Source organism: Xiphophorus maculatus, chromosome 24 (assembly GCF_002775205.1).
Source record: "Xiphophorus maculatus strain JP 163 A chromosome 24, X_maculatus-5.0-male, whole genome shotgun sequence".
In the NCBI taxonomy this organism is placed as follows: domain Eukaryota; kingdom Metazoa; phylum Chordata; class Actinopteri; order Cyprinodontiformes; family Poeciliidae; genus Xiphophorus; species Xiphophorus maculatus.
Window position 1 is genome coordinate 6006560 of NC_036466.1, and position 27856 is coordinate 6034415.

Sequence of the window (27856 nt, forward strand, 5' to 3'; positions counted from 1 at the left end):
ATGGCTGCTTCGCTCGATAAGGAGAGGCATAAAAATCAATCAGCATAAAGGTCTGCAGGAAAAAGGTGAAGCGCATAAAGGAGGACCGAATGCGAGAAAATAAACCCTGGAAGCGGACGGGGCCGGGATTGGAGAGAGGGAATCAGAGCAAAATGAAGGACAGAAAGACTGAAATAACAGAAATCGAGAACAAACCGTTTCGAAACATCTGGGATTTAGAGAAAACGTTATGAGCTGGTCGCTGAAAATGGCAGAAAATGTTGAGTTTCTTGCCTCGGGCGCTTGGATGGTACTCAGCATTGAAGAGGGGGATGCGTGCTAATCAGATTAGTTTGCTTCTGCAGTCGTACGTGGAGACAGTGAGCAGTGTCCCATATTTAGCCCCCGCCGATGTGAAACAAGCTTTAACCTCTCTTCTCAATGTGATTCTGGGCTCTTTAAAGCACAAAGGCCGAACTGGATCCAACTCATACCGGTGTAAGCTAGACCTGAGATTCTCCCTGCATGATAAACCTGGAGTAAGTTTCAAAGTTTTCACAGACAAAACCTTTCAGCAAAAATGTCTGAGAAGATCTAGCTGCTTTTAGAAAAGCAGAGCAATATATTGACTATTAAATGTATTATCTACACAGCAATGTTGATAAACACAGCTACATTATACCCTCTTACTTATTAGTGTGGTTTTCAGGTGCACACCTTTCATTTCTGCACAATGACTGTCCTTGAAATATTTCCAAACAGGTGAAGTCGTCTAATTGCATTATGGCAATTTATTAAATCGGCTTATGTCTTGGTACAGACAACCAGGTCAGATCAAATCAATTCTAGTCCCAAACTAAACAAGTTCACACAAAGCAACAGGCTCCAAGTAAAGATATCTGCACCACAAAAGCAACAATTTCCATTTTTATACGAGACCTGTAGCTGCACAGGTAACATAACCAACATCACCGTCAACAACGAGCAACTTAGCTCACTTAAATCACATCTAAAAATCTAAAACGCGACCCAGCTGAAGTCTTCAATGTCTAAAATAACATTCTCACACCGGGCGAATGCAAACGAGTCTATCAAGTTAACACAAGAATCTTTTTTCTTCTTCTTTTTTTTTTTTAAAGAAAGCACCATTCAACATTTAAACAATAGCTCACTGCTGTGATTTATTTTTGAAAATTAAATGTATATTTAACACTTTAAAAATATAGCCACATTTACACTCAAAAGAAAATTGCAGAAAATAGTTAACGATAGTTAATGTTGGGGGGCTCCTAATGACTCTAATAGGAAGTGCTTTTATTTTGAAAAACGTTCCTTCTAAATTATGCTAAGTTAATTTTTGAAGTATAGTTGCTGAGCTGGATACTTATGTGTACACTGATATGACGCAGCAAACATCCACAGGTCCTAAAGACCTGAGAAGGTCCAGGTTAACAAATCAAACGCACCTTTGACAGGACACCTGTACCAATCAGGTGTGGCACTTCATTTGGAAACGCCTACTTCGGCTGCAGCCATACCTCGTTAAAATCTGTAAAACACCTGTCGCTGTTCCCATAATGCCGTGCGACATGAGCTACAACGGGGAAGCTTGTAGGGGGGTTTCTGAGTTCTCTTGTTTTTGCCAACAAGTGACCAAATGTCTCCTAAAGGAAACTACGAATCTAATAGATAAGATAAAATAATATAAAACCAAACACATTTCTACCACAAACCTCCACAGCACAAATGCAAACTGGCAACTCCGGCGAGACATTGAGGAAAACTTCATTAAAGCATTATATAAATATGACTCACAGTTGATGTTTACTCTGATGGAGACCTTATTAACAAAACTTCTCCCATCTTTTCTCCGTGAATTGCTTCCAGTGTTTGGTCTTCAACGACACTCCTGTTGACAAAAAGAAAAACAAAACGTTTTCCAAACTGTAACCCAACTGGATTTCTTTAAATGTTTTTATCAGTTGTATTTTGTTGTTTTTACTAACCTTTTATTTCACTTCAAAAAATGTCCTAAAAGCGCCGCGTCGATGTCCAGTTTCTGTGCAAAGCTTTAGTTTTTAATTAGAGTCAAATTTCACCTGGCGTCTTTTCCGTGACGCTGCAATTCCTTCCTCGGCCACACCAGCAGGATAACACGAAGCACACATTACAGCCCAGAGGGGCGCTGTTTCACTCTTTTCATACTGTAAAAATTCAACTAAAATAAAAACAATAAAAATAAAACAAAAATATTCACCAGTTGGTATTAAATAACCAACTGAATCGCAAGATATGTAATTTGATTTGTCCCTGACTAAGAGATTAGGATATTATAAAATTAATGGATTATCAGTTCAAACTGCCTACAGTTTTTTTGTTTGGCAGCATGTGGGGCTTGTAAAATGTTTACACTTCTTAAAGTTCATCACATGCTTTAACATAGTTTATTGTGATAGTCAAATACAAAGCAGTACATACCATAACTGTTAAGTTTTATATATTTGTATAATAAAATTAGATGCAAAAATAATATTTTCTAGTGTTTTTGTTCATTTTTTGTACTTTTTAGTTGAAATTCAGCAGTGACCTAGAGAATAAAATGCATTTGGCTATAACATTGTTTGTGCATACTCACCAAGACGCCTACACCACCCTCACTCTTCTGCCAACCGGAGCACTAAGATTGTTCTGTGTTGTATTGTATTGTATTTGACTCCATTGTGTGTCAGGACATTGACGAGTTTGACAAAAAAAAAAAAAAACATGACAAGGGGACAAATGGAATTAAGTTTCTGCACAATTTCCCTCACTTATAGAAAACACAGAGGCAGAAAGTGATGGAAAACGTAAGAAAGGAAAATGAGAAAATAATAAAAAAGAGGTAAATAAAAAATCTGATTACTTTATTTAGTCAAACAACCTCACACACAGACTGCATGTATAAATCGTTCTTGTTGGTGTGTGTGTGTGTAGACGTCCATCCTGAAACCGTTTCCCTTTAAAAGCGAGGCTGCACTAACGAGAAAGTCCCTTTGTTGTGCGGTGCAGGAGTGGCCCTAAAAACCCGAGATCTAAACAATCAGCAGCAAATAACAGCAATTTCACAGCTAATTCATAGATTTCACGTGTGAATGCCCCTATTGCCACCCTCCATTTAATGCTGTGAAAAGAGACAAGTGTGACATTATAACCACAGGATCAAACTGTGGGTGGTGGGTAGAGGTCAAGGTCTAATGACTTAAGTCTGGTTTGAGAGTTAGACTTGCATCCACAGAAGTTGATTGTGGCAGACTGCACAGCTCCTTACACAGGGGGCGTGACATTTACCCACTAAATGTTGCCAACATTAGCAACATTTAGTGTTGCTAATGTTAGCATAACAGCTAACAGAACTGCACTTTTTCAGGCAAGTAATGTTAGATTATGGTGACTAAAAAGCTTGCATTCGTCGCATTTAATGATCTGAAACATTTGAGCGTGACAAAAAGAACAAATCTGAAGAAATGTTGAAGTGGGGCACACATTTTTTCACACTATTGTAAATGCTTCAGGTTGCACATTTACTTTTTGTAAAAAAAAAACAACAAAAAAAACATTTTCTTGACAAATTAGTGGCTTGAGCTGGAAATGTGCCATTTGCACAGCTATTTAGAGATTATTCTACATTAGGTAATGGGCTGATGCAAAATAAAGATTAACCATAAAAAGACACAGACGAGAAGCCATAGTTGTGATAAAAAATTGAAATATAAAAAATGAATTTTTTTTTTTTATTTCTAAAACTTTTTCTTAACTGGTGCAAAGAAAAAAACATCAAAATAATTCATGTTTTAGACAAATCTTTTGTATGAATTTATCAAAACTTAAAAAAACTGCAACCCTTTATTAAGGAGGATTAAAATGATTCTTGACTAAGACTCTAAAACCTCTTTAAATCTAAAGTAATACTTGTTAATTTACTACACAAGTAGGAGGATTTTTGTTACTTTTAGACGGCTTTCTTTTTTTCCGCTTATTGCCACCCTTTGTGCTAATTTAAGTCAGCTACTTAGTTTAACTTTCAGAAAGAGAGCATGTAATCATAATCCGGGAGAAGCTAAACTTTTTCCCTTAACCCTTATTTCACAGTCAAACACGACTTTCTCTAGGTGCCTGACAGTTTAATGGGATTACAATCTATAGAAATCTTGTATTTTTAACAAATCACCTGTTGCTGAAGATGCTTGTAGCTCCTTGCATTTACACATCACTGCCAGTCGGCGTTTAATTGCGTGAATCTGCTAAACATACTTCACCAGGAGAACACACCAATGTGCTCCCAGCTATCCGTCCCCAAGCAGCTCAAGGTGAGTCTAAAGAGGTGATGAAGAGCTTGGAAAGAACTTGGTTACACCTTCAATTACGCCACCCACACGCCTATATATTCTAGAGTGTGTTCTAAGTAATGCAGCCTAAAAACAAATTGCAAGGTAGACACACTGCATTATTTATATTTGAAGTTTAAAGTGGTTTTAGATTTGACAAAACAGGCCGTAAAAAGACTTTGGTCGTTCTGCTCTCGTTTCGCAAAATGACTGAGTGAGTCACTGCGCTTCAACTTTTGATGAAAATCCCGCTCAAATGCACAAGATGAAGACGCTCTGCCAGTTTTCTCTATTTGCTTCCCTTCTGTGCATTTTTTGGGTGTTTTTTTTTTTTTTTTTTTATAACTGTTGCCCAGATTTCACCTCTGACAGTCTTGCCCTAGATATTTCTCCCATCCTTGTCAGGCGCTCTCGCAGGTCTCATCTGCTGCCAGCTGTGGAGGAGAGGACGTGGAGATCAGCGCAGATGGGATGTGAAAAGGATGACGGGAAACCAATCGATCCAAAACCTTCATCCTAATCTTGTTGACGTCCTCGGATGGAGCAGACAGCAGCCCTGCAGCAACTTTAGGGAAAATCTGTAAAATACATTTTCATCTCCCCCCCCCTCTTAGCTTCATGTAACATTTCAAGAAAAACTGGTTCAAGTTTGCAGCAACGTGAGCAAATAGCTCAGTTCAACCTTCAGACTGAATCTGAACATCTTTTAAAAGGTTGTCTTGTAGCTTTAACCACACATGTAAAAATACTCTACTGCTCCCTTGTGGCTTTTGCAAAAACTGCACCAATAAGAAAATCCATTACTACTCTGGTCAATAAATAAGAATAACGTCTTAAGTGAATTTATTTTTGTTATACCACTGAAAAAGTAGAGTTACGACGATTAACGATTACTTTGAACAGCCACTCTGGGACCAGGGAAGGCATTTATACACACAGAGTGGCATATTTTAAACATTTATGCCTCAAATGGTCAAGTAAAGAAAGTTTCTCAGAGAAATTTGATTCCTTCAGAAGACCAAAATAAGTGTTTAAAATTTAGTGGAAGGAAAAAGTGTGGCAGAAAATGGTACTGGAGCGATATGGATGTGGTTGCAGCTTTTAAGAGATTTGTGAAGCAAGAGTTTGGCGGCGATTCGCAGGAAGTGGATGTGACTGAAGTCAGTTCATTAAGAGTCACCATCTATCCAGGAAACTGGCTACAATGTGAAGATTCTTGTGAGAAGTCACTCCTGAACCAGTTCTAAGCAATAATTAAAATGAACGGGAGTAAACACTTGAAATACAAAACTATTGAACTGTTTGCTGAAATAAACTTGGAGAACATTCTAATTTTGATACATAAATGTGTCTAAAGAAAACAATCAAAGCAGAAAACCATTTTCCCCCCCACATACATCCACTTGTGGCTTTTATTTTGGAGCAAATGTACAATCGTGTGCCATTGAAAGCTAAAGAAAAATTGGCAAAAAAAAAAAAAAAATCCACAGTAAAATCTTAATACTCTTAAAAACTGTATACAAAAACACCCCAAAACTGTACAACAGTTAGCATAAACTACACGTATACAGTGTTTATATTTTTGTCTTGACTGTATCTGAGTGTACAGCAGTTGGGCGATGCCATTAGTTAATGAGACGGACAGATTTCTTTACAACGATGAACAGAAACGGTAGCATTCTGTCTGAAGGTCGCCGTTTTAGAAAGTCTCGCGCTAACACAACAACAGAGATACAACCCACAACCCCCGACTCATGGCTTTAAACGCTTCTACAGCAAAGTGTCATTCCTCATGTGATGCCAGTGGGTGCAGGGTTGTGTCTGAGCGTCGGCTAACGCCACAGATAAACACGTTGGTGCATTGATGTTTGGTAGCAACAAATTTGGGAGTCTGAATGACACGGCTACAAACGTAAGACACGTAAAATACTGTCTCTAAACAGTAACAAAAAAAAAATCTAGCATTGCAGTTTTCAGGTTTGCCGTTTTTAAGTTCCAATATTTTGTCTGATTTAGGTGGAAATTTAAGACGACATCAAATATTTTAAAAATTCTCAATCCAGCTCCGGTAACTTCATCCCAACTCTTACGGTTAACTTTTACTTTTAGCTCCGACGTGACATTAAAAAGATGAGAGGCAATTCTTTAAAGCTCCGGTATTTTAACAATCATCTAAACTTGACTGAACAGCATTTTCTTCGTCATGTCCTCCACATTTATTAGCTCTCGTGGTAGAAATGTGCGAAGCCTCGTCTTATATCAATCTCTTATTCCAGTAACATGATCTCATGTTGAAAACAGTTGAAAAAAAAATTTTTTTTTGACATTTATTCAGAAAGGAATGGCAAAAAAATAAAAAATCCCACAACAAAGAAGAAATGTTTAAAACTATCACCAGTATTTTCAACTAACAGAGCAATTTTTCTAACTTTGATGGCTTCCTGTTTCCTTGGAAAATAAATACTACTATATAGAGGCCCATTTCTATTGGGCTATTTCTATTTCCAACATGAGAGTATGCTACTGCAATAAAAAATTAGATTTTCTATGCAGCTTTTCACACATTTTACATGCCAATCTATGCGTTAAACGTTTATCGCATATATCTGAAATACGGAAAAGATAAAGACGACAGGAATTATAGAAGAACAGTAAAGATGTGTCAAAAATCTTTGACAAATCTTTATCTGGTTAGTGCTGATTTTATTTATTTCTGGATTTGGATGTTCATTGATTTTATTTCGATTTGAAGTGTTTGAAAGCAAAAACTGAATTTTAGCTGTAAAAAATCAGGCATTTGCTTTAATTTCAAGAGTTAAAGCAGAAAACAAAGACAGCAGACATAATGTGTGTTTCACAAAAATGTCCTTTACAGAACTAAAAGTAATACAAACGCCTCAGAGACAGGGATAGAAATAATACAGAAACAGATACTAAGCAGTCTTAATGTTTTGGTGGAAGTCGTAGCTAATTTGGTCACCGACTGAGTCAACTTAAACTCGCTTTTAAACTTATTTATCCATGTTTGCATCTATGCAGCCATGCTTTGCAGAGCCTCTGTACCATCCAAATGCTCCACCAACACATATTAATGCACCGTAAAGCATTTAAACAATCATTTATTTCATAAACTAGCACAAGGCACCTAACGTAAAGCAGCTAAAAGTATCTCTACTGTAGCAGCAACAAGGCTTTGGTTCATCGAGGTCCTAATCAAGTCATCAAAGCAGCATATCTGCTCTGTCTCGTGATTGATGGAGAGATGAATCAACGGAGGAATGTGGCAAAGGAGGAGCAGGCGGGGACAGTGGATGGTGATGACGACGATAAGACAGATGGAGGAGGCTGAGGCAGAGGTGGGAAACCTTCCACAGCGTTTCACCAGCACAGAAGAAGAGAAAAAGAGAGACAGAGCTACAAAGAGAGAGGAGAATTGTAACATTATTTTGTGGCTTTTGAAAAAAAAAAAAAAAAGAATTTAACTACAGTAGACTTTAATCTCACTATTTGGGAGTTGGGGATTTGTTTCATTTTTAAATTTATTCAAGTTTTTTTTAGGTTTGTGTGGCCACTTTTCTACTGGAATTAGTAATATAAACTCGAATCCTATTTAGATCAAAAACACTTAAAAATCATTTTAAAAAATGCTAATCAGTCATTTTATTAGTTTCCAAAGCAGAAAAGTAATTTTAAAATGCACAATTCTGACAAAAGAAAAAGCCTTTTGAGAACAGGAAGCATGTCCAAATATGGAATATGACCTCACATTTGTAATGGCACCATCAAGACGGCCGTTTTCTTGACCAAAAATGACTTTGACCGAGTTAATAACTCAGAGGGGTGTGAGGCGATGTAGTGAGCACTCTGCTACAAAGATCCTCTATGAAGGGAATTTTGCTGATCTGACAAGCTGGCAGCAACATGTCTGTCCAGCAGCAGACTGCAGGCTAGCTACCCGAGAAGAAAGACAGAATAATCAGCCATCTAAAAATCAACTTGCACTCCCAAAGGTACTCCAACTTAAACCTAATAAAAAAGTGTTTCTTTTGTGCAACAAGCGACTGGAAACTACTAAAATTAAAAGGTTCCTAACATGTTTTGGTTAAGTCGATTTGTCACAGTCAATATAATTGCAATTTTAACCATAATAAGCAGCAGTAGGAATAATGATTGAATTTTATTTTTAAATAAATGTATTTAGATCATCATTTTGTTTTACATTTTCTTGTTGTAAATGCAGTGATACTTTGGAGTTTTTAGTCATGGTCAAAGTTTTCACATGGTGTGAATGATAAATTTCCCTTATTTTGAATTATCTTTTGGTGTCTTAAATAGATTTAAAAAATTTAAACCATCAAGGCATTATGAAATTGACATTAGGTTTGTTTTATTATTACTGAAGCTGTAATCAAACTTTTTTGGCGATCTGATGAGGTACCTACCTCAGAAGGCAGTCTTTAGTGAAGGCATTAAGACTTTGGGGCACTTTGAGTTTCTTTGTCATTAGAAGATGATTTGGGAATTATTTTTAGATGCTTTGATAAGCAAACAAATAAGGCAACACTGAACCATTTCTACTAGAGATGCAACAATCATTCTGAATCAGCTACTGTTCACTATAAACAAATTAAGCAAAATCTTGTACCTAAATTCACTTTTTTTTTTAGTTTAAATAAATAATAAAAAGGCCAAAGAGATGTACTTTGATCCATAAAAATGGGCATAATCGTGTAATAATTTGATTTAAAATGAAAACTCTGGAATCTGCAGGTCAGATCTCAATAAAAACCAGAAATCTGAATTGGATTGGTGCACCTCTAATCTCTAACAGCTAAATAAGGAGCGTTTATACAACCTGAAGCTCTGAACATAAAACCTTCTAGCTTTACGATGCCTACATCTATCCCAGACACCAGACAACACTACCTACAGGGAGCAGGAAAGCTTGAAAATGGAGTCAAAGTCGGTCTTTGTTTTCTTTTGTTTGTGCCTCAGAGATTTTTCCAAACAAGAACCAACTGATTCTCCGGGCTTCCAGGCTTTCCTTCTCTGCTACACGCCTCCTTACAATGCAGTAGGATCTGCGCGCAGAGCCCTACGGAGAGTTTCTGGACAACATGTTTGCACACAGCCAACAGCAGTTATTCCTAGAGAGAGGCAGGTCGGGGCAGAGAGGAGAGAGGAAGAGATGAAGCAGCTGAAGACGACAGAATGAGATGAGTCATTATTAGAATAATAATAATAATAATAATCCCAGTCAATACTTAAAAACAGTTCAAAGAAATAACAGATGAAGTACACTTTAGCTGCCACTGAAGGCAGATGCTATTAAAGGGCCAGTGCACATATTTTAGAGTGAAATCACAGTTCTCGAGTCTCTTTGTTTTGAGGGTTGCGGCTTAAATCCACTGAGCCCCAACGAGGCAACATGTCCGACTCCAGCTCAGAGGCTCTGGGAGGTTAAAGCCAAACCCTCTTTTGTTCAGTTCAGCTCCTTTTTATTTGATAAAGTATAAAACAAAACATCCCAAAAAAACAAAATAAATTAGACTGAGGTCTCCGGCCCCGCCCCGTTATAGGCGTTCCCCGGCCTCGGGTGACGGGAGCCGTCAGTAAATCGGAGCAGGGGGGTGAAGGTGCGGTAGTCTGGCGCTCTTTGCCAGCGTGTGAACATGATTTTCTTGTTTGGGGTCTCAGACCTTCGAGGGTTCCTTTGGGTTCCAGAGCCTCGCTGGTGGTCGCCGGTCCTGGGTGGAGGGTGGAGAGCCGCCAGGGGCGTGAACTCTGACAGCTGGCCCTTGTAGAGCTTATCAGCGCTCTGTGTGAGAAATGAAAGAACAAAAATAAGACGAAAACATTTGGCGTGCTGCAAATAATTTGAAGAAAACAGGTGAAGGTGGCATGGCTGAAACAAACATTTCTTGAAGCTTCATAGAATACAAGAAAATATGCAAATTAGCTGAATTTAATGGGAAAACTATGCCACCTTAATGTCACCTTCACATGGGTTAGCAAAACAAACCAAACAATTCATAAAAATAAATCATGCAAATCCAACCACAGAGCATGCAAGAGTGAACATCTGCAGTCTGAATAAAATACACTTCTGTTTCTGCAGGCATAAAATCCGCCACCAGATGGCGCCAAACCCTCATATGAGAAATCAAACACTTGACAGGTCTTCATAACCTTTGAACTTTTTCACCTTTCATTATATATAATTGTATTTATTGTGATTTAATGTGAGCACTGCATAATTATCCAAGGTACATTGAAGCACAGGTGTCAAAATGAAGGTCCGGGGGCCAAATCTAGGCCGCCGGCCCTCTGTACTCCAGAGGAACACAAGAGAACCTTCAAGTGTGCTTCAAATATTTTGTTAATCAAATAACATGAATGTGAAAAGATGTTCAATATTAATTTTAAGAACTCACTGATATTTAGTAATATTTTAATAGTTTAATCTTGTTTTTTTTATAGGCTCCAATTATAAATTGCCCAAGTTTGACACCAATGGCAGAAAAGTTTGTTCTTAAATGAAAAAGTTCAAGAGACATGAGTGTTTCACATTCCTGGTGGACTGCGTTTGATGACAATTTGAAATCCCAGATTTATGTGAGTAAAGCACCACACCCTGGCAAAAAGTAAACAACAAAAAAATAAATAAATACAAATCACTCCACCAACTTGAAGCTTTACCGTGCGGTAACCTTTTAGGTTTCTGTGAGAGCTATTCCATCTAGTAATGAGTCTGAACCTTGGGAGGCCAGGGCCCTCTCAAACCTTGTCATATCTCTGCCATGCTGTGGATACACAAGCAAACATCCTGTGTTTGGGAAGACATTTTAAAGCGACGTAGTTGAAAAAGCACGAGCTTGATGGCGTACAAAGGAAGCAGGAAGGAGATGCAGGAAAGGGAGACAATGAGACAGGAAGAGGAAAAGCTGAGGATCACCTCGTGGAAGACGGGGGTTAGAAACTGATTCTGCTGGAGGTCTGAGACAGCATGAAGATGGTGGAAGGCTCGGAGGCAAGGCACCGACGCTTAGCCTTCCACAGAGAAGGAGAGGGGGATAGAGGAGGAGCAGGAACCAGCAGGGTGGAGGAGGAAAAGGAAAGAGTTACAACTTTATAGATCAAAAAGTTACACCATCAGTTTTAAGAGAGTGGAAGCAGAAATTAGTTCATAAAAATGAGACAATGTTGGCTTATTCCCATAAATGTGTTTTATAATTTTGTATTCATTTTAATAAATAATTAAAGCTCTATAATAGAGGTCTCCTTATGTCTCTTTTTTTTTTTACACACTAGAGGTCATTCAATGGAGAGATGAGCTCCAGGTGTCACTATAGATGTTCTGACAGCATCTCAAGCTCAAAATATTTATAGTATTTCTGAAAAGTCTAAATCTTGTCTAAGTAATCTAAGAGAAAAATAACTTGGAAGTAACTTTTCAGTAAGATATAGGAGCTTGTTTCAAGTCAATAGCTCCTTAATGTTGATGAAAAAGTGGAAGTTATAAGTGACATAGTCACATATTTTAACTAGTAATATAGGAAAAATGTCTTGTTCCACTGGCAGATTATTTTACTTATTACTAGTACTTTTTTAAAGGACTTAAAACAAGCTTATATGTTTTTGCAGTGTGTAACATATTATTCAAAGTAGATTAAAACGTTTCTATCAAATGAAACTTAGAGTAGCAACAGATGATTCTTCATAAATGAGACATTCATAGTGTTAGCAACTAAAAATAAAATGTTGTACTTATCTAAGTAATAAAATGAGCAGAGGACACAAAGGATTGTCTTAAAGGTTGGCAGAAAGCACAGCAGGAATGTAGCCCAGCCTAGAGTACATCTGTTCAGCCACAATTACCGGTTCTACATACTGTATGTCATCACTGGTAATACAAGTTATTGAATGTATGCGCTGTAAACATCAGTAGTTTGCAGTCAAACCTGATTAATCATTCATAACTACAGCTGAGGATGAAAGCTGTTCTACTTTAGATATTTAATTTAGTGAAAATAACCAAGAGGCAAAAAAGAATTAAATTTTCTCGTCTAAGTGAATGATTTTGTTATGATTTATGACGATCTTTGGGAAGCCTGTTTACAACACGACTAAATACAACAGGTACATTTGTAAAGAGTAAATACGTGAGACAGTAATTGAGGTTTGTGTGTGTGCAGTACGTACCTGTATGCGTTCAGTGTTGGTGGGCCACAGTGCCCTCCAGAACACCTTCTTCACCACGTCTGGCAGCAGACTGGCCGTGATCAGCAGGATAATGCTGAGCCAGGCCGGACCACTGGACAGCATCTGCATGAACACATAGTACATCCGCTGGTAGTTCAGGAAAGGCCTGGAGAGAAAATATATAAAGAAATCAGACACATAAACATAGTTATTTATAATGCATTAAGCAATATATATATATTTTTTTTATTTACCAAATAATTCCTCCCCACAGCAGAGAGAAAACTACAAAGAAGACAAGCGAGCCCCAGATGACAAAATGGTTGATCCACGTCCAGTAATGAGTATCGAGAACCAACTAAAAGAAAAGACAACAGGTAAATGTCTGCTCATAACGGCAGATTTAAAAAAAAACTTGTTACTGTGTTACCTTGAATGTAACAGTGAAAACGAGCACAGTGAAGACCAGAGTACCAAACGTCCAGTTTCCAAACATCTGCAGATAAAACACATCAGCAGCTGTTAATGTCACTTTTCTGCTTGTTGCATTAAATACAACCAGAGTCAATAACATGAAGGGTTAGTGTGATGCCATGAAACAATAATGTGTGTGACAGTCTACGTTATAGCGGTTACTTGTTGAAAATTTGCTACGACATACAGGTGCATCCCAAAAAAATCTTTTCATTTATTTCTGGCCATTTGAAAAAACAAACAAAAAACTTTCACAGAAAATGTGAATATTTAGTGATTGAATTTTCTTTATTTTTTTTACATGTTGTGGTCTACACAATCTCGATAGTAGATGTTGTAACCTGAATTGTATCAAATGTGTGAATAATACAAATTTGAACTTATAGATTATAAAAGCAGGTAGTGAGAATATGTTTTTCACAGTAAAGACTGCTGCCTTGACTGTTGTTCAGCAAGCAGTGATTAACTCCTCAATAAGAAAAATAAGTTGAGTGCTGGATTTAAGGTTAGTATTGGAAAATTGTGTGGAAGGAGAACATTGTACAGGAAACTCCTGAACCAGGATAATCAGAAAAACCTGAACTGCTGCTTAGTGGGCCTAAATCACAGTTTTGAGGAAGTGTTCAGCTTCTTGATGTCTAGTGGGAATTTTCCACAATAAGTGATGATTTGGGGTACCAATAAATGTTTTGTGTGTATTAATGATGTTCTAATTTATTGAGATACACCTGTGTTTAGGAGCACAGCTTCAGAAAGGAATCAATCAATCAAACAGATGGCAGGTAACAATAATCAGGTGAGGAATTGGTCATCAGATGACTGATGGATGGAAAATGGTAAAGCGCACTTCTACATTCCTAAAACAACTCAAGCTTGACAAATATAAAATTACAAACCCAATTTTCTTCCAACTTTTAAGCTGTCACCATGTCTTTCAGAAGATTCACTGAACCCAATTATTATTTACACTGGAAATGAAAGCTGGAGGTGGTGCACCACCAAAGATCTTCCTGAATGAAACTCGTACACAAAAGGGAACATTGAAGCAATTTAGAGCAGATCTGCATCTCTGTCTGATATAAAAGTAAGTCAATGTAAAAATCAAAAACATTGCAAACATTACGCCATTTACTGGTGTTTGCAAAGTTGCCAATCCACGAGTGTCATTCCTTTTCCTGATTGGCTGCATCAGGAAAAGGAAAAGGCATGACCTCACAAAATATTCATCAATTTCTTCAAAATGACAAAATGAAGCTTTTTATGCACCACCTCCCATCTCTATTTGCCATGTAAAAAAAATAAATAAATAAGAAAAACAACAGCTTTTGTTTAAAGTGCACATATTATATTTTAGCTATAGAAAAACTTAAAAATCTTCATACAACAAAATAGTCTACTAATATTCACTTTTCTTAAGAGAAAGTTCCTTTTGGTAACTGAATAATGCAAACATGAGAACAGTTTAAAGAATCAGAAAACTTTAGAAGTTCACTTTGGTCTTGAGTGCTGTCTGACTAGCTGTTAGCATTAGCATCCAGGGCCAAAACATCTGGTTAAAAAAGCCAAGAGCATCAGCGTCTGCAAGTAAACTATTACCTGCTTCCCTGTTTATGTTCAGATTCAACAGGATATCGTTTCAAAATTCCTGAACTATTCCTTTAACACATAGAGAACATTTAATGTGAAAATGACAAAGATCTGAGAGATATGTTGGAGTTAATAATAATAATTTTGAAAGCATTTGACTTTTACCGTTAACAGCATCCTCACTTCAAATCACATTCATTTGCCACAAACATACTTTAGAATGTATAAAGAATTAGCCCCCTTTCTAAGGCTCATAAGCTGTGAAATATCTTTATATGTTGGATGAATAATGTCAAAGATGAGAAAGAATGGTAGTTTCTTATTCATCCACTCATTTAACATGAAGTTCACACATAAAAGAAGCACAGAGAAGTTTGTGGACAACACAAATGCCTTTAATAAATCTAGAAGCTTAAAGGAATGGACATGAGATGAAAGTGAATGCTGCTCTCTATCAGTATGTTAGATGGGGAAGAAAGAGCTGGAGGGTGAAACTATGACAGAGAGACAGGGACAGGCTTACCATCTGTGTGTTGGTTGTCATTAGCTGGGAGGAAGAAAGACAAGCAAAAAGAAAAAGCAACACAAAGGTAAGAGTATAAGAAGAAAAATAAAGAAGTAGGAAGAAAAGCAAACTTTGTAGCTGAGGAAAAAACCCAAATGAAATTAAAAAAAAGATTTGTAGCAAAGGAGCAACTTAAGGTGGTTAAAAGAAATCATGAAAAGAAACTCAAAAATAACAGAAGATGATGACAGAAATGCTACTTTATTTTGAGCATTTTATTAAATAGGATCCAAGAACCTATTTAGATTTCAGCTTTTGATCCAACTTGTAAGATCATCTACCATTACTGCTTTGGTGTATTCAGTAGAATAGATAGGAGCAATATTAAGTGGATTACCACTGAATATACTTATAGTATTAGTATTTCAATTGACAAAATAGGAACAAAAATTAAGGACTACCAGCAAACGTTAGATATCTCCAAAAGGTGGTGAAACACAGGCAATAAGCAGATAATTACAATGTTAAAAAAACATAACTGACTATTATCTGAGTTGTAGACAAATCAAAAAATGGCAAAAGTGGAAAATTTGAAAGCCATTAGTTGTACTAATTGAACAGATATCATTTAGATGTCCATGAAACAGAGTTGGATGTTGGTCAGACAGAGGGGCTAATATGGAGGAGTCAGAGTTACCTGTCCATTGCTGGTGAAGGTGGTGTTGTCAAACAGGAAGTAAACACCAAAGAACATCACAATGGCGTCATACACACCCAGGACAGTCCAGTATATGAAGATGGGCCACGTTAGTAATGAGTTCTTGGCTATATCTCTGATGATGAAGACAAGATTTACAGTCAAACTCAAAAACTCACTGGATTTAGAAATCTTCACATACTTTTTATTTTAAAACATTCACCAAGTGAATTTGTTTTATTACCTACATGTTTCACCTTTATTTTTCCTAAAACAAAAAGTCACCCCTATGGTAAAGCTGTGATAGGATTAGGAAGCCGTTGTTCTCACACTACTTCTGTCTCCTACTACTCTCCTCTATGCAAATCCAGACCTGTGAAAACCCAGACTATATAAACCAATCCACCTGTAAAGCGTTGGCTCCTTCTTCAGGATGTCTATGTTGATGTGCTGCTCCATGAGGCTGTAGAGGAGGATGGGCAGCGACGTGAAGCTAATGTTGTAGAGAGTCAAGTAAGCTGTGTCGTACAGCGGCTGTTGAGAAAACAGACCAGCGCTTGTCTTTTTATCTTTATTTATGAATTCCTTACATCGGCTTTTAACATTTTGTCATTGCCAACCTGCTGGGAGAAGCCGCAGAAGAACTGGTAGAGGAACTGGGGAAAGATGAAACAAACATTCTGGAGGAAAAAAAAGAAAGTTTATGAGATTAAAGGAATGTATAAACATAATCTAAACAGTGCAAATGCAATGTGGATTACCTTGTAGAAGAAGTATTGCACAAGTTCAGAGATGCGTATGTAGTAGTAGTGTCCATGAACAAGCAGCATCTTTTTGAGGTGTTTAAACTTTGGGATAGCGTAGTCACTGTTTCTTACTGCCTGGCGACCCTCTTTACCCATAATGCCTAGAGTGAAAAGTATATCGAACAAAACACGTTATCGTTGTAATTAAATGCATCAGCTAAAGCTACCTGGAGAGATGCTGTGGTATAGCTTTGATTCATAGCAATGATAATGTAGAAAGAAAAGTAAATGGGTCCAATCAGAACCCAAAATCCAAGAAAACTAACTCTGAACATCACCAAGTACATTGGAAGCATTATGATGAGAGGATCAGTACAAAATGATCCGCGGTTTTGATCAAAACATCATCTGAGTAAAATTGCCAAGTTGCTGAAATATTTTGAATAATAGCATTGGCAAAAAAGAAAAAATAAATCAGTTTGTAGATGTTTAAATACATACCCAAAATATTTGTAGCTGAATTTGCAGAAAGTATTGACGCAGAAAGGATCAATTCAAATACAATTTGTAAAAATCTTTTTTTTTTTTTTACTTTGCAGTGATGAACCACACGGTCTGTCTTATAAAACACACCAAAGTTTGTGGTTGCAATGTGAAAAAATGTAAAAGTGATTAAAACCAATGAGACTGGTAAAAACAAACCAAGGGACACTAACAAGCTGTAAAACGAAGTAGTATGTAACTCTTAAATATTCAAATTTGTATTCATTGTTGGCTTATGCTGGATAAACACCAACCGATGCCAACGTGGGCCTCCAGGATCATGCTAACATCATTTGCCCCATCTCCAACGGCGAGGGTGATTGGGTGCTCTTTGGACGATTTGATCATCTTGACGATCTGAAAACAAAAAACACCAGCGATTGCCGTCGCTGCACCAACTGGATTTATTATGTTAATGCCTCAAAGAATTTCTACCTGTGCTTTCTGAAGAGGAGCCATTCGACAGCAGAGCACTGCGCTGCAGTTGCGGCAGATTTCCAGGAATATCTCTTTGTAATTCCCTGAGTTGGAGTCTTCCTGGCTGGGCCTCATCACAGCGGAGAGAGTGGCGCCATCAATTATCAGGCCGTAGTCGATGTACTCGCTGGATAAACTGGAAAGACACCACAAACCAACAGTTGAATGGTTTCGTATTTCCATTCTTTGCATTTCTACTTAAATAAAGCAGAACAGAATCAACTGTGGTCACAAACACGCACCCAGAGGAGGCGTCGCACGTCATGCTTCCGTAATGGCGGAGCACCGTCCTGCTCAGCTCAAACAGGACGTCATGCAGGCTCTGCTCCTCCGTCCGCTTGGTGGTGAGCTCCAGGATCTGGGTGCTGCGGCGAAATAACTTGCTAGCGTAGCATGTAGCAGCCGCAGTCTCCATCTTGTCTCCGGTCAGCACCCACACCTTCATGCCTGCCTTGTGGAGAGACTCTATGGTATCTGCAGCTTTCTCCTGGAGTCTGGGGAGGAAGCAAGTGTTTGTTAAGGCAAAAAGCATATAAAAAGAATCTGAGCATTTGAGCTGACATTGTAACTCTGGTAGTACAAAACAAAGTATATATTTTGGTAGTCTTATTGAGGTTTGCAGAATTTTAACGCTACACAACTCTCTACCTGTCCTCTACAGCGGTGGCTCCCAGCAGGATGAGATCTCTCTCGATGAGGTCATATGCCTCGGCCACCAGCTTGTCCTGGTCCTGAAATTCCAACTTGGCCCTGGTCAGGAGGTGGCAAACCTGCTCGTACTGCTCCGGACTCAACCGCCGATAAGCGACGCAGAGAGTCCTCAAGCCTTCCTGGAGGGAACACAGACAGACAGACATGGAAAGGGCTTTGAAACATAAAGGCATTTGGTGTCAGCTCTGAGTAATAGTGTGCAGTGTGTGGGCACCAGGGTCACTAGTTCAACACCCACAACCTAGATTTCCATTTCCACTGAAAGCTGCAAACTGTCTGCTGCTGCAAACACTCAGAGAAAGAGAGAGGAATCTCTTTTTGACCTGGTTTTTACAGCTACTTTAATTCACTTGATCTACTTCAGCTGAACAGACACACTGACCTGAAACCACACTCTCAAACAGTCACACCTGTTTCTTTAAAATATGTCATTTTAAAGAAGAAGATTTGTGATATTTTAACTTTAGTTAATACTTTTAGACAAACAACTTTTTTTAAACTACAAAAACCAGAAATCTTACCAGTTATTTTTGGCTAGTTTCTAGCACAAATATAGTATTACATTTGAAATCAGACAAAACTGATTGGATTTGCACGAGTGGTCGGTCTCCACCATTAAATCAAATTAGACTTTAACAATTTAAATTTTTTTAATTAGGTTTGCAGGTTCTAAAAAATGTAAAATGTTTGCAACATGACTTGTGAATGTATTTATACCCCTTGGATTGTTTACACTTAATCAAACTCAACTACGTATTCGCAAAAAGTGATCATTTCTAACGTTTACAGAGAAAATTTGGCTGACGTGGGCCATGCTTCACTGATTCACCACCTGTGGTAACCTTGGAAACTGTGGTCAGGATGTAGCTGTGGAAACCACAAATGTTGTGCAACCTGTACAGCTCAAAACTGCTTCTTATGAGAATGTCTTCTGAAGAAACGTGGATGGGTGACTGTGTCATGTTTTTGTCCTCACCACTGCGTTTCGCTCCACCCGTGCTTTGATCTGCTCCACCTTTCCTGAGACGACTCTCGGGAAGATGGAGGAATCGGCTCCTTTGCAGAACAGGTACAGCTCACCTGCTCACAAAAACAGAGAGAAAACAAACAGAGTAAGAGGAGAAAAAAAAAAAACACTACTGCATAAAAATAAACAAAATATTTATACAGTTTTCGATGCGTTACCCGTGCTGGACCTGACGATGACGCTCATCCTCCGTCTCACGGAGTCAAAGGTCAAAACTTCTAGCAGCTCAAACCTGTCGTTAAAAATACAGAGCAAAATAACTGCAGCTGAGTTTGTGAATCATGGACAAAAACTTTTCAAATCTAAAGAGGAAACCTCAAACAAAAAGTCAAACATGATGCGAAGCATCATTCTTATCCCAGCTGGAACACAAATTGTTTATGATGCCAAATAATGACATAGTACTGCAAAAATCTATTTTATGCACAAACATGTGAGTTCATTTATATGTGGCACTGCTACTTTCTGTAAACTTTTAACTAAATAAGACTGTTTTGAACGTCAAGACTTTAGAAGAAAAGCTCCGGTAAACTAAATCACCATAAGGACAAAAAATAGGTAATTCATGCAGACTTGAATTACACATCCAGAGTCCCTGTGAGGACAGGATGTGCGTCTTCTGTCTGTGATGTGATGCGACTTCTTTTTAATGAAATTCAGCTGTCTCCTGAGCTCCACATTATTAAAAAGGTTAATAGGTCATCTAATTAAAAAGAATGGGTAGTCGAAGTTAAAAACTATGAAAAAAAAGAGTGTGCCACAGAGTGAGTCCAGTCATGCAGACAGATAACAGAACACAGATTTTTAATTTACACAAAAGAGCCAATTCATCACACGCAGTCTATACACTATATTTAGCTATTTTTTCTTCACTTTCTACCATGTAAAATCCTTTATTGATCAGACTACTTCATATTCGGACAATAAAAGAATTGTGAATATGCTTGTGAGAAGTTTGAAATTTTTATGCATTTTTTTCTGTATTACTAACTAAATCATTACGTAAACTGTGAGACAGTTTAAATAAAAAAAAAAACAATCCAGAGGTGGTGAGTATTTGGGGTCACACTCACCTCTCTATCTCATCTTCCCTGTTTAAGATCTCCATCTGACCTTCCTTCAGCCGCAGATAGGTGAACCCCAGCCTGCAGCACAGAGCGTTTTAACAGGAGTGAGTGACTAAATGAATTAGGGAGAAAAAAAATCTTAATTCTTCATGTGTTTGTCTGCTCCACCTCTTCATGCCCTCCACCAGCGCCACCTCGTCTGGCGAAGAGGAGATGTAGAAGGAGGAGGACTTGCCCTGGTGGATGCCATGTTTGATCCCATCCACCGTCTCCTCCTCCTTCACCTGCACCGTGTGGCACAAACACAAGGCACGGAAAAACAGCTCCTCACGCTCCTGTGGTGGACGAACAGGGTTGTTATGCACACATACACGCACACACCCCTACACACACACATGCGCCCTAAAACCATCAGGGAGAAAATCCACTCACCCTGGCTTCAGGCCCTGGCGATGTGTCGATCATATCGATACCAGCAGCGCCAGGCATCACCTGGCAACAACACGGGCTGAGTTTACTAATTATTCACACTTGGACTTATACATTTTATTTTATAATGAGTTTCATCAAAAACTCTATAAGGAATACATTTTAAGCAACAACACAAAATATCACTGGCTATTTAAACAAAAGTTTATTACAGCTGCATCTGAATATCAGAACAGATCATTTATTTCAGTTTCAAGATGTGAAACATTTATTACAGTAGATTTATATTACACAGGGAAGCATTGCAAATATTTATTTCTGTTAACGTTGATAATCATGGCTTAAATGTAGCAAAATATATAGCTACAAAAATTCAAGTGAAATAATTATTAAGATTCATCTTTCTTTTCTGCTTTACTTTTACAATTACTAAGCCATACAGAGATAGTAGGGCAACAAAATGTAATCAGGTTCACATTTCAATCAGGATTAATTTAATAAAACAAAGAGCTAATCAGCACTCATAATACAAAACCACAAATTTTACAGTTTGGTTCCTTGAATTTTAAAACACGTCAAACAAATGCAATTATTTATTTGTCTATTTGGATCAGAGGGATTCAACATAATTTGGCCAATTTTCTGTGAATAATAATTCATAAAATAATATCCATCTTATTATTACCTGTCCATTACAGATGATATGAGGTACGTAAACGTTTCCGTCCACACAGCACTCTATGAACTCCATGTTGTTCTCGGTCAGAGTCCCTGTCTTGTCCGTGAAGACGTACTCCACCTGGAAAAAGCAGAGTTGATTACTGCATCTTTATTTTTCTGTATTTAAAGCATCTGAGGTTTCCCGGTGGATCTCTACCTGACCCAGCTCCTCGTTCAGGTCCGACGTGTTGACCACGGCTCGCTCGCCCAGCTCCTCGTCAAACATCTCATCGTCCCACATGATGAAATAGGAGCCCAGGAACTTCTGCATCTCCACGGTGACGTACATGGAGACGGGGATGATGTAGTTGAACAGCACCATGAAGGCTAAGAAGTCCGTGAACGCCCTGATCAGCTAAAGAAGAAAGCGACGTAGAGGAGCCTCAGAAACTAAAATGATGAAGAATTTGTTCCATCGGGTTTAGAGGAAGTTAGCTGAAAGCTCACAACGTGTCTTTGCCTCTCGCTCTCAGTCTTCTCGTTGTACCACGGCTCGTCTCTGTTGGGGTCGGCCTGCCAAACGTACTTCAGCGCCGTGTTGATGACGGCTTTGCTGATGAGGATGCACAGGTAGACCACCAGGTAGGCGTTCATTGACCTGTAGGGGGAGACAACGAGCAGCTGGTGAGAATTCATTATAAAAATTAATGTTATTTTAGTCTGAACCAACCAGTTTTCTGATTTCAATCATTTATTTACATATTACCTACAGTGCCACAAAAAGATATGTATTCACTTATTTTTTGTCAAATTAATATTTCAAATTATCAAAGAAATTTCAATATTACACAAACATTTAATACATTAAAATTTATGATAATTCTTATATATATATAATACATATAAATATATAATAAAAATATATAATTTTTTTATTATTTTATTATTATTATACAATAATTTAGTATTATTTTAAGATAGTTGTTGCATCATACTCTCATCCTGACAAACAAGTAGCTCAAATAAATCACCAAAATGCACAAAATAATTTATAAACTTTTCAATCTGTACCGTTTCATAAAGTGATATGCATTCATTACTGATTCCCAACAACACGTTTTGTTTTTGGAAGAACAAATTCTGCTAAATCAATATTTTATTCATATTTCTCCATAAAAATGCTGCTATTAAATCAAATAACTAAGAAATCCACAGTAGGAAAACCAGTCAGACAAGTGCAGATAAAGCACTGGCCAAACAAAAAACATTCACGTCGAGCCGAGTTGATTTTGGTAAAAGGAAGACAAATGCCAAATGACGGTAACACACTGCAAATGAGATCCACCTACGAGCCATCTGGACAGGAGACTCAATCAACGCCAGATGGAAAGAAATGGACTGAGTCTCTGCAGCGAGCCGCTGAGACTCACAAACCAGCAGTCGGTGAATAAAAGATTTGAGATGTGAACAGGTGGTCATGAAACAAAAATTAGATGATTATCTAATCCAGTATGAGAAAGAAGATGATCAAGCTGCAGCTTTGATGGAAAATATCAGAGCGGTTTCTAAAATTAAAAATGAAGGACTGGGAGACCGGGGTGTGTGGGAGGAGCTTACTTTTCCACCGCTGATCGCTTCTGAGATTTGGACTGGTAGTTGAGAGCCATCTTGGTTTCCATGCCAGTGTAGATAGCGACACCTTAATGCAGTAAGAACGCAGTTTAAAACACACAAATCACAAAATCACACTTAAAGGTTTTGGTGTATTTCGTATGTTACCGTAGATGTATTCAGTGTTTTTAAGCGTCGCTCCACGAAGCAGCAAATTTTGAGATGCCAAAGATCTACGGAGGACAAACACTCTTTTAGTGAGGTTGTTTTGGTCATTAATAAAGAGAATAATAATTATTATTATTACAAAACCAGATGAAGAAACTAAAAAAAAATAAAATCCACAAATTTTCTGCTGCATCCAAATACAATGAAATGTCACACAAAGTACTACTCCAAAATTACATTCATAAATCCACACATTTTTACACTACTGCTCTAAATTCTTGCATTATAATCTAATGAAGCCAAAACTAAACTTCGGACCAACGAATCAAAGGATATACTTGACAAAAAAAAAAAACTACAATCAGGTCAAATAAACAGTCAACTCCAATGCAAAACCTGCAAAAATCTGCTAGAACCCTGCAGATGAAGAGATTTTATTTTAAAGCATCACTGTGAGCTGAAACATTCTTCCAAATAAAGAAAATAATAACTTCATAAAATGAAAATTAAAGTTTCACAATGTCCTAAAATCTGACGGAAACAAGCTGTATCCAATAGATATGTACTAGAGTTATGTTTGGCGTACCTGGACACAGGCTCATTTCCCATGTAAATGTTGATGTTGCCCCTAAATCTGGATAGAAAAGAGCAGAAAAGAAGTGAGGTCAGACATGTTTCTGATGTAAATTTAAACCGTGTGCGTCTGTGTCTGTTGTACTGACTTGTACAGGTCTGGCTGCGGCTGTTCACAGTCTATGGTGGCGTGGATGCAGTTGACCTCTTCCTCTGTTTTATAAGCTTTGGTGTCTTGAACTGCGTGGTACGTCTGTGAAAAAAGGCTGTAAGTTTACATCTGAAGAAGAGAAAGAGTATAAGTGGTAAAAACAGTATGAAGTCAAGTGGACAAAATAAAATGGAAAAAATTTGTTCCTATACAGCACCTTGAAAATTTGAGAAATGTTTCCTCATTTGACTACAGACTTTATATTTGGGATTTTATGTGATAAAGCAACACAAAGTTGCACATAATTGTGAAAAAGTAAAATAATCCATTTCTTATGGTTGTTTGGTAAAAAGGGCAGCAATGACCAGCATTTAGCTAACATTTAGCAGATCAAATGCTACGTTTTTGTGTCTGAACTACCCAGAAACACAACAAATATGTGCAACTACCTGAAATTTGAAGCATGAAAGTATCTAATGCAGAAATTAACAGGAATATATAGCCACTTAATATACACTTATTTAGAAACCATGTATAATTTTACTTTTATTTCGCCATAAGAATTTGTGCCCCTATATGCAATCTGAAACAGATTAAATGTGAAAAACATGAAATATTATCTGCATAAAGCCCACCTTGTGGCTGCTTTCCCCATCCAGGCTGGCCGTTGTAACGTAACACGTCCCGTCATCTCGAGACGAGGAAAGAAGAATGAGATCGCATGGAAAGGACTCGTCTTCCTTCACGTACACCACATCTCCGACCTGAAGGAGAGAGAAGATGAAGCTCATTAATCTACAGATCCAGGAAGCTTCCTAGCTCTGGTTAGCTTCTGCTAAAGTTTTACGTATCAGTGATCAGACTGAGTTACAGTCACGCACCGTAAGCTTGCGACTGTGTTTGCGGCTCAGTTTCCCGTGCTGCACCACCTGGACCAGACACTGGTTGACAGCTTTGTCTGCTTTATGTCTCAACCAGTCCTCATAGCCCTGCAGGACACGCAGAGGAAGGGGTGTTAGATGTGTGGAGTCGAAGCTGATGTGACGCGCGTAGCAGAACAATCAAGTCTCACCTGTTTAATGGCGGTCACAATGATGACAAAGAAGAGCGGCAGACCGCTGGTGACTGGACTTGTGGGAGTGTCAATGATTAGCTGTGGTCACAAACACAAAGATTTCAAAGATGATAAAGGATTATAGATTACACAAAACTAAAAACGGAGTCATATCTGAATCATAACTGCGGAACAATTTTTCCCCCTTTTATTATCATGAATAGCTTAAGTTACGTTTTGTTGCTTAGAGTTAAGCATCAACATTTCTTTCACTTCTGTAACAGACTGACTGTTATACATAAAAAAATAAACATTTTCCTCACTTTTCCTCAAGAAAGAATACGCTGGATTATTTTCTCAATGACAAGAAAATAATCCAGATGCTGCAGGGAGTAACAATCCATCTAAGAAGCTCTGCTGAGCATCAACTGTCCAGTTTGATAATAGACATAATCGCATGCTAATGAATATTAAATTCAATGAAAACTAAGCTTTGTAAGAAAATACTAAATGAACTAATTCTAACAAATTAGGCAACCTTTGCAATGACAGACAAATATTCCAAAAATATTAATATTTGACATTTAAGGAGCAAATTTGTCTGTGAAAATGTATAATTCATGAGGAAATATATCTAGTCTGTTGTTCTTTCGGCAAATTGTGTTTTTTTTTTGGTCTGTACTCCAGTTAGCGATTAACTGATTACTAAATTATTTGACGATTATTTCAATAATCACTTAATCACTATTAATCTAATTAAGCTTTATCCCTAACAAAGATATGAATAACATACTATATACACATAAACCACTGATCTTTCACAAAATATGAAATATATTCTTACCTGAACCAGAAAGATGATGAGAAAGTAGAAGTTGGCCACTCTCCTGAACTGCTCAAACATGTTCTTGGGGATGAAGTTCCAAAAAGTGTACTGGAAACACAAGAGGTGAAATATTCAATCTGCGTGTAAATTGAAGGTTCGGTGTAAAAACAAGTAACTGATCAGCAGAAACAAATACAGCAAAAGAGAAACATGACAAAGTGTTTTCCTTTCAGTCAGAAAGTAGGCGAAACGCTGTTTCTTTTACAGAAACGTTTTAATCCAGTGTTCTGTTGCAAAGTATAAATCAGCCACACACTGAAGGCTGAAGAGAGACATGTTTTTGTGTTTCTATACTTTCACTGACCTTGGAGGAAACTATTCTGTTATCTGGAAACCTCTGCTGAATGAACGCCTCAGCTCCTGGAGGAGGCTCCTTATGTCCAATATAAACTGTCCTGGTGTCCACACAGTTCTCCTCCCCAGCACACTGCAGGAGGAAGAAGACAAAAAAACTAAATAAACGTCAAACTTTAACACAAACATGCCTGTTTTTGTGTCTCTGCTCTATTTATTCAGCCTAAATCGACCCCAGTGGGTTTCTCAGACATTTATAGAGAGCTACAATGAGTTAGCGAATTGTTCCTAATGAATGAGAGTTTTTGTTGCCACGGATACAAGGATGTGCATGTGACTCAGCCTGGAATGCAGCAGGAAACGTGTCCACACACTCCCCCACACATGCATTTTCACAGAGCGATAAGAGAAAGAGAAAAGTTCCATCCATTGGTCTGACGCTGTGATTCCCTTTTCAATGCAACAAGGAAAATTATCCACATCACTTTCACTTATTCAGGCAATCTAAAATTTTATATTAAACACAATTAATGACACAAAGCCTCAAGTAACATCCAGACTATATCAGTAGTTTTTTTTTTGCACCTTTAAAAAATAAAAGAAATGTGTTAAAAACACAAGAAAGATCTTACTTTGGAGGTTTTATTGCCAAGAATATCAAATTGTCTTAATAAAGTTATAAAGAATAGAATTAGGCTACTAGTTCTGGAGAAAATCAGGCCATTTTGTGTCTGCTTGGATCAAAAATTAAGCTTCACCTTCATATATCCCACAAATTTAAAGTAGAAAGTTTTTTCTGCATATTAATTTCTCCTTAAGGAATTTGATCAACTAAAACATTTAAAACAAATCATTCATCATGTTGCATTGTTGTAACTTCAGTTTATAGAGGTGAATTTTCCTCATTTTTTCTGTGAACTTAACTTGTTTAGAATTGTGCTGATCTTCCTAAATCAGGAAACGGCTTAAAGACGTTCAAGAATGGTCGCATCTTGTGGTCTTTGCACGCCTAAAACAGGCATCAGACACTATCGACATGCAGATATGCAAAAAACTAATTATAAGAAAACACATCTTATGGCCACTGTTATGTGTGGTGGAGGATATGTGATGCTGAGGGCCTGATTCTAATCCAAAACAATAGAAACAACACCTCAGAATACATGAAAACCTAAGTTACATTTCTTTGGAATTTTATTTAAAACATGTAGAAAATCAGCTTATGTTTGCAGTTAGTGGATAGTGTTGAATAACAAAGCAAAACATTATCTGAACATGTTCTGATATTAGTTTTCAGTACCATCTTAGCTTGATTAATTATGTCTCAATTCAAGCTTTTGCAAAAGAAAACTAGAATAACAGCGTTACTCAATCTGAGGCTGAGTGAGAGACACACACTTAATCAGGGAGTCGGCTAAACTTCAATCCTTCCTGTCTTGTTTTCTTCCTTCAGTCATTCCCCACTTTCGTTTTTATAAAGTCTGCCAGCTGCAGCAATCTGAACCAACAAACTCTGGGAGATCTTCAATTCCTCGCTCAACAGCCGGATGACAAAAACATTCAAAGACAATCACATGGGCTGATAAAAGGTGACAGTAATCTGTGACCACTGAATGAGATTGAGTGTCAAGAGGCTGCATGGCCCAGTTTA

General features: G+C 37.7%; 1 protein-coding gene across 7 annotated transcripts in view; it reads right to left on the reverse strand.

The window, feature by feature from the left end:
- Positions 1–5721: 5721 nt before the first annotated feature.
- LOC102233001 (probable phospholipid-transporting ATPase IH) overlaps positions 5722–27856 on the reverse strand; it is a 43038-nt gene continuing 20903 nt past the window's right edge. Inside the window, exons 2-32 of one of the 7 annotated variants that reach the window (XM_023329638.1) lie at positions 26216–26338; positions 25870–25959; positions 25044–25124; positions 24853–24960; positions 24607–24735; positions 23970–24073; positions 23834–23881; positions 23248–23312; positions 23086–23167; positions 21976–22126; positions 21686–21883; positions 21494–21607; positions 20812–20871; positions 20548–20714; positions 20386–20457; positions 19471–19544; positions 19262–19365; positions 18223–18404; positions 17817–18068; positions 17533–17710; positions 17352–17454; positions 16570–16715; positions 16429–16488; positions 16215–16342; positions 15809–15944; positions 15130–15153; positions 12976–13041; positions 12800–12903; positions 12546–12711; positions 11054–11146; positions 10075–10161 (exon numbers count right to left, since the gene is read on the reverse strand). In XM_023329638.1, the coding sequence (XP_023185406.1) occupies positions 11057–11146; positions 12546–12711; positions 12800–12903; positions 12976–13041; positions 15130–15153; positions 15809–15944; positions 16215–16342; positions 16429–16488; positions 16570–16715; positions 17352–17454; positions 17533–17710; positions 17817–18068; positions 18223–18404; positions 19262–19365; positions 19471–19544; positions 20386–20457; positions 20548–20714; positions 20812–20871; positions 21494–21607; positions 21686–21883; positions 21976–22126; positions 23086–23167; positions 23248–23312; positions 23834–23881; positions 23970–24073; positions 24607–24735; positions 24853–24960; positions 25044–25124; positions 25870–25959; positions 26216–26338 (3405 nt within the window). In that variant the 3' untranslated portion in view covers positions 10075–10161; positions 11054–11056. Of the gene's footprint in view, positions 10162–11042; positions 11394–12545; positions 12712–12799; positions 12904–12975; positions 13042–15129; positions 15154–15808; positions 15945–16214; positions 16343–16428; positions 16489–16569; positions 16716–17351; positions 17455–17532; positions 17711–17816; positions 18069–18222; positions 18405–19261; positions 19366–19470; positions 19545–20385; positions 20458–20547; positions 20715–20811; positions 20872–21493; positions 21608–21685; positions 21884–21975; positions 22127–23085; positions 23168–23247; positions 23313–23833; positions 23882–23969; positions 24074–24606; positions 24736–24852; positions 24961–25043; positions 25125–25869; positions 25960–26215; positions 26339–27856 lie in introns of those variants that run through there. The other 6 variants (XM_023329637.1, XM_023329640.1, XM_023329635.1 and 3 more) reach the window with 6 other exon arrangements.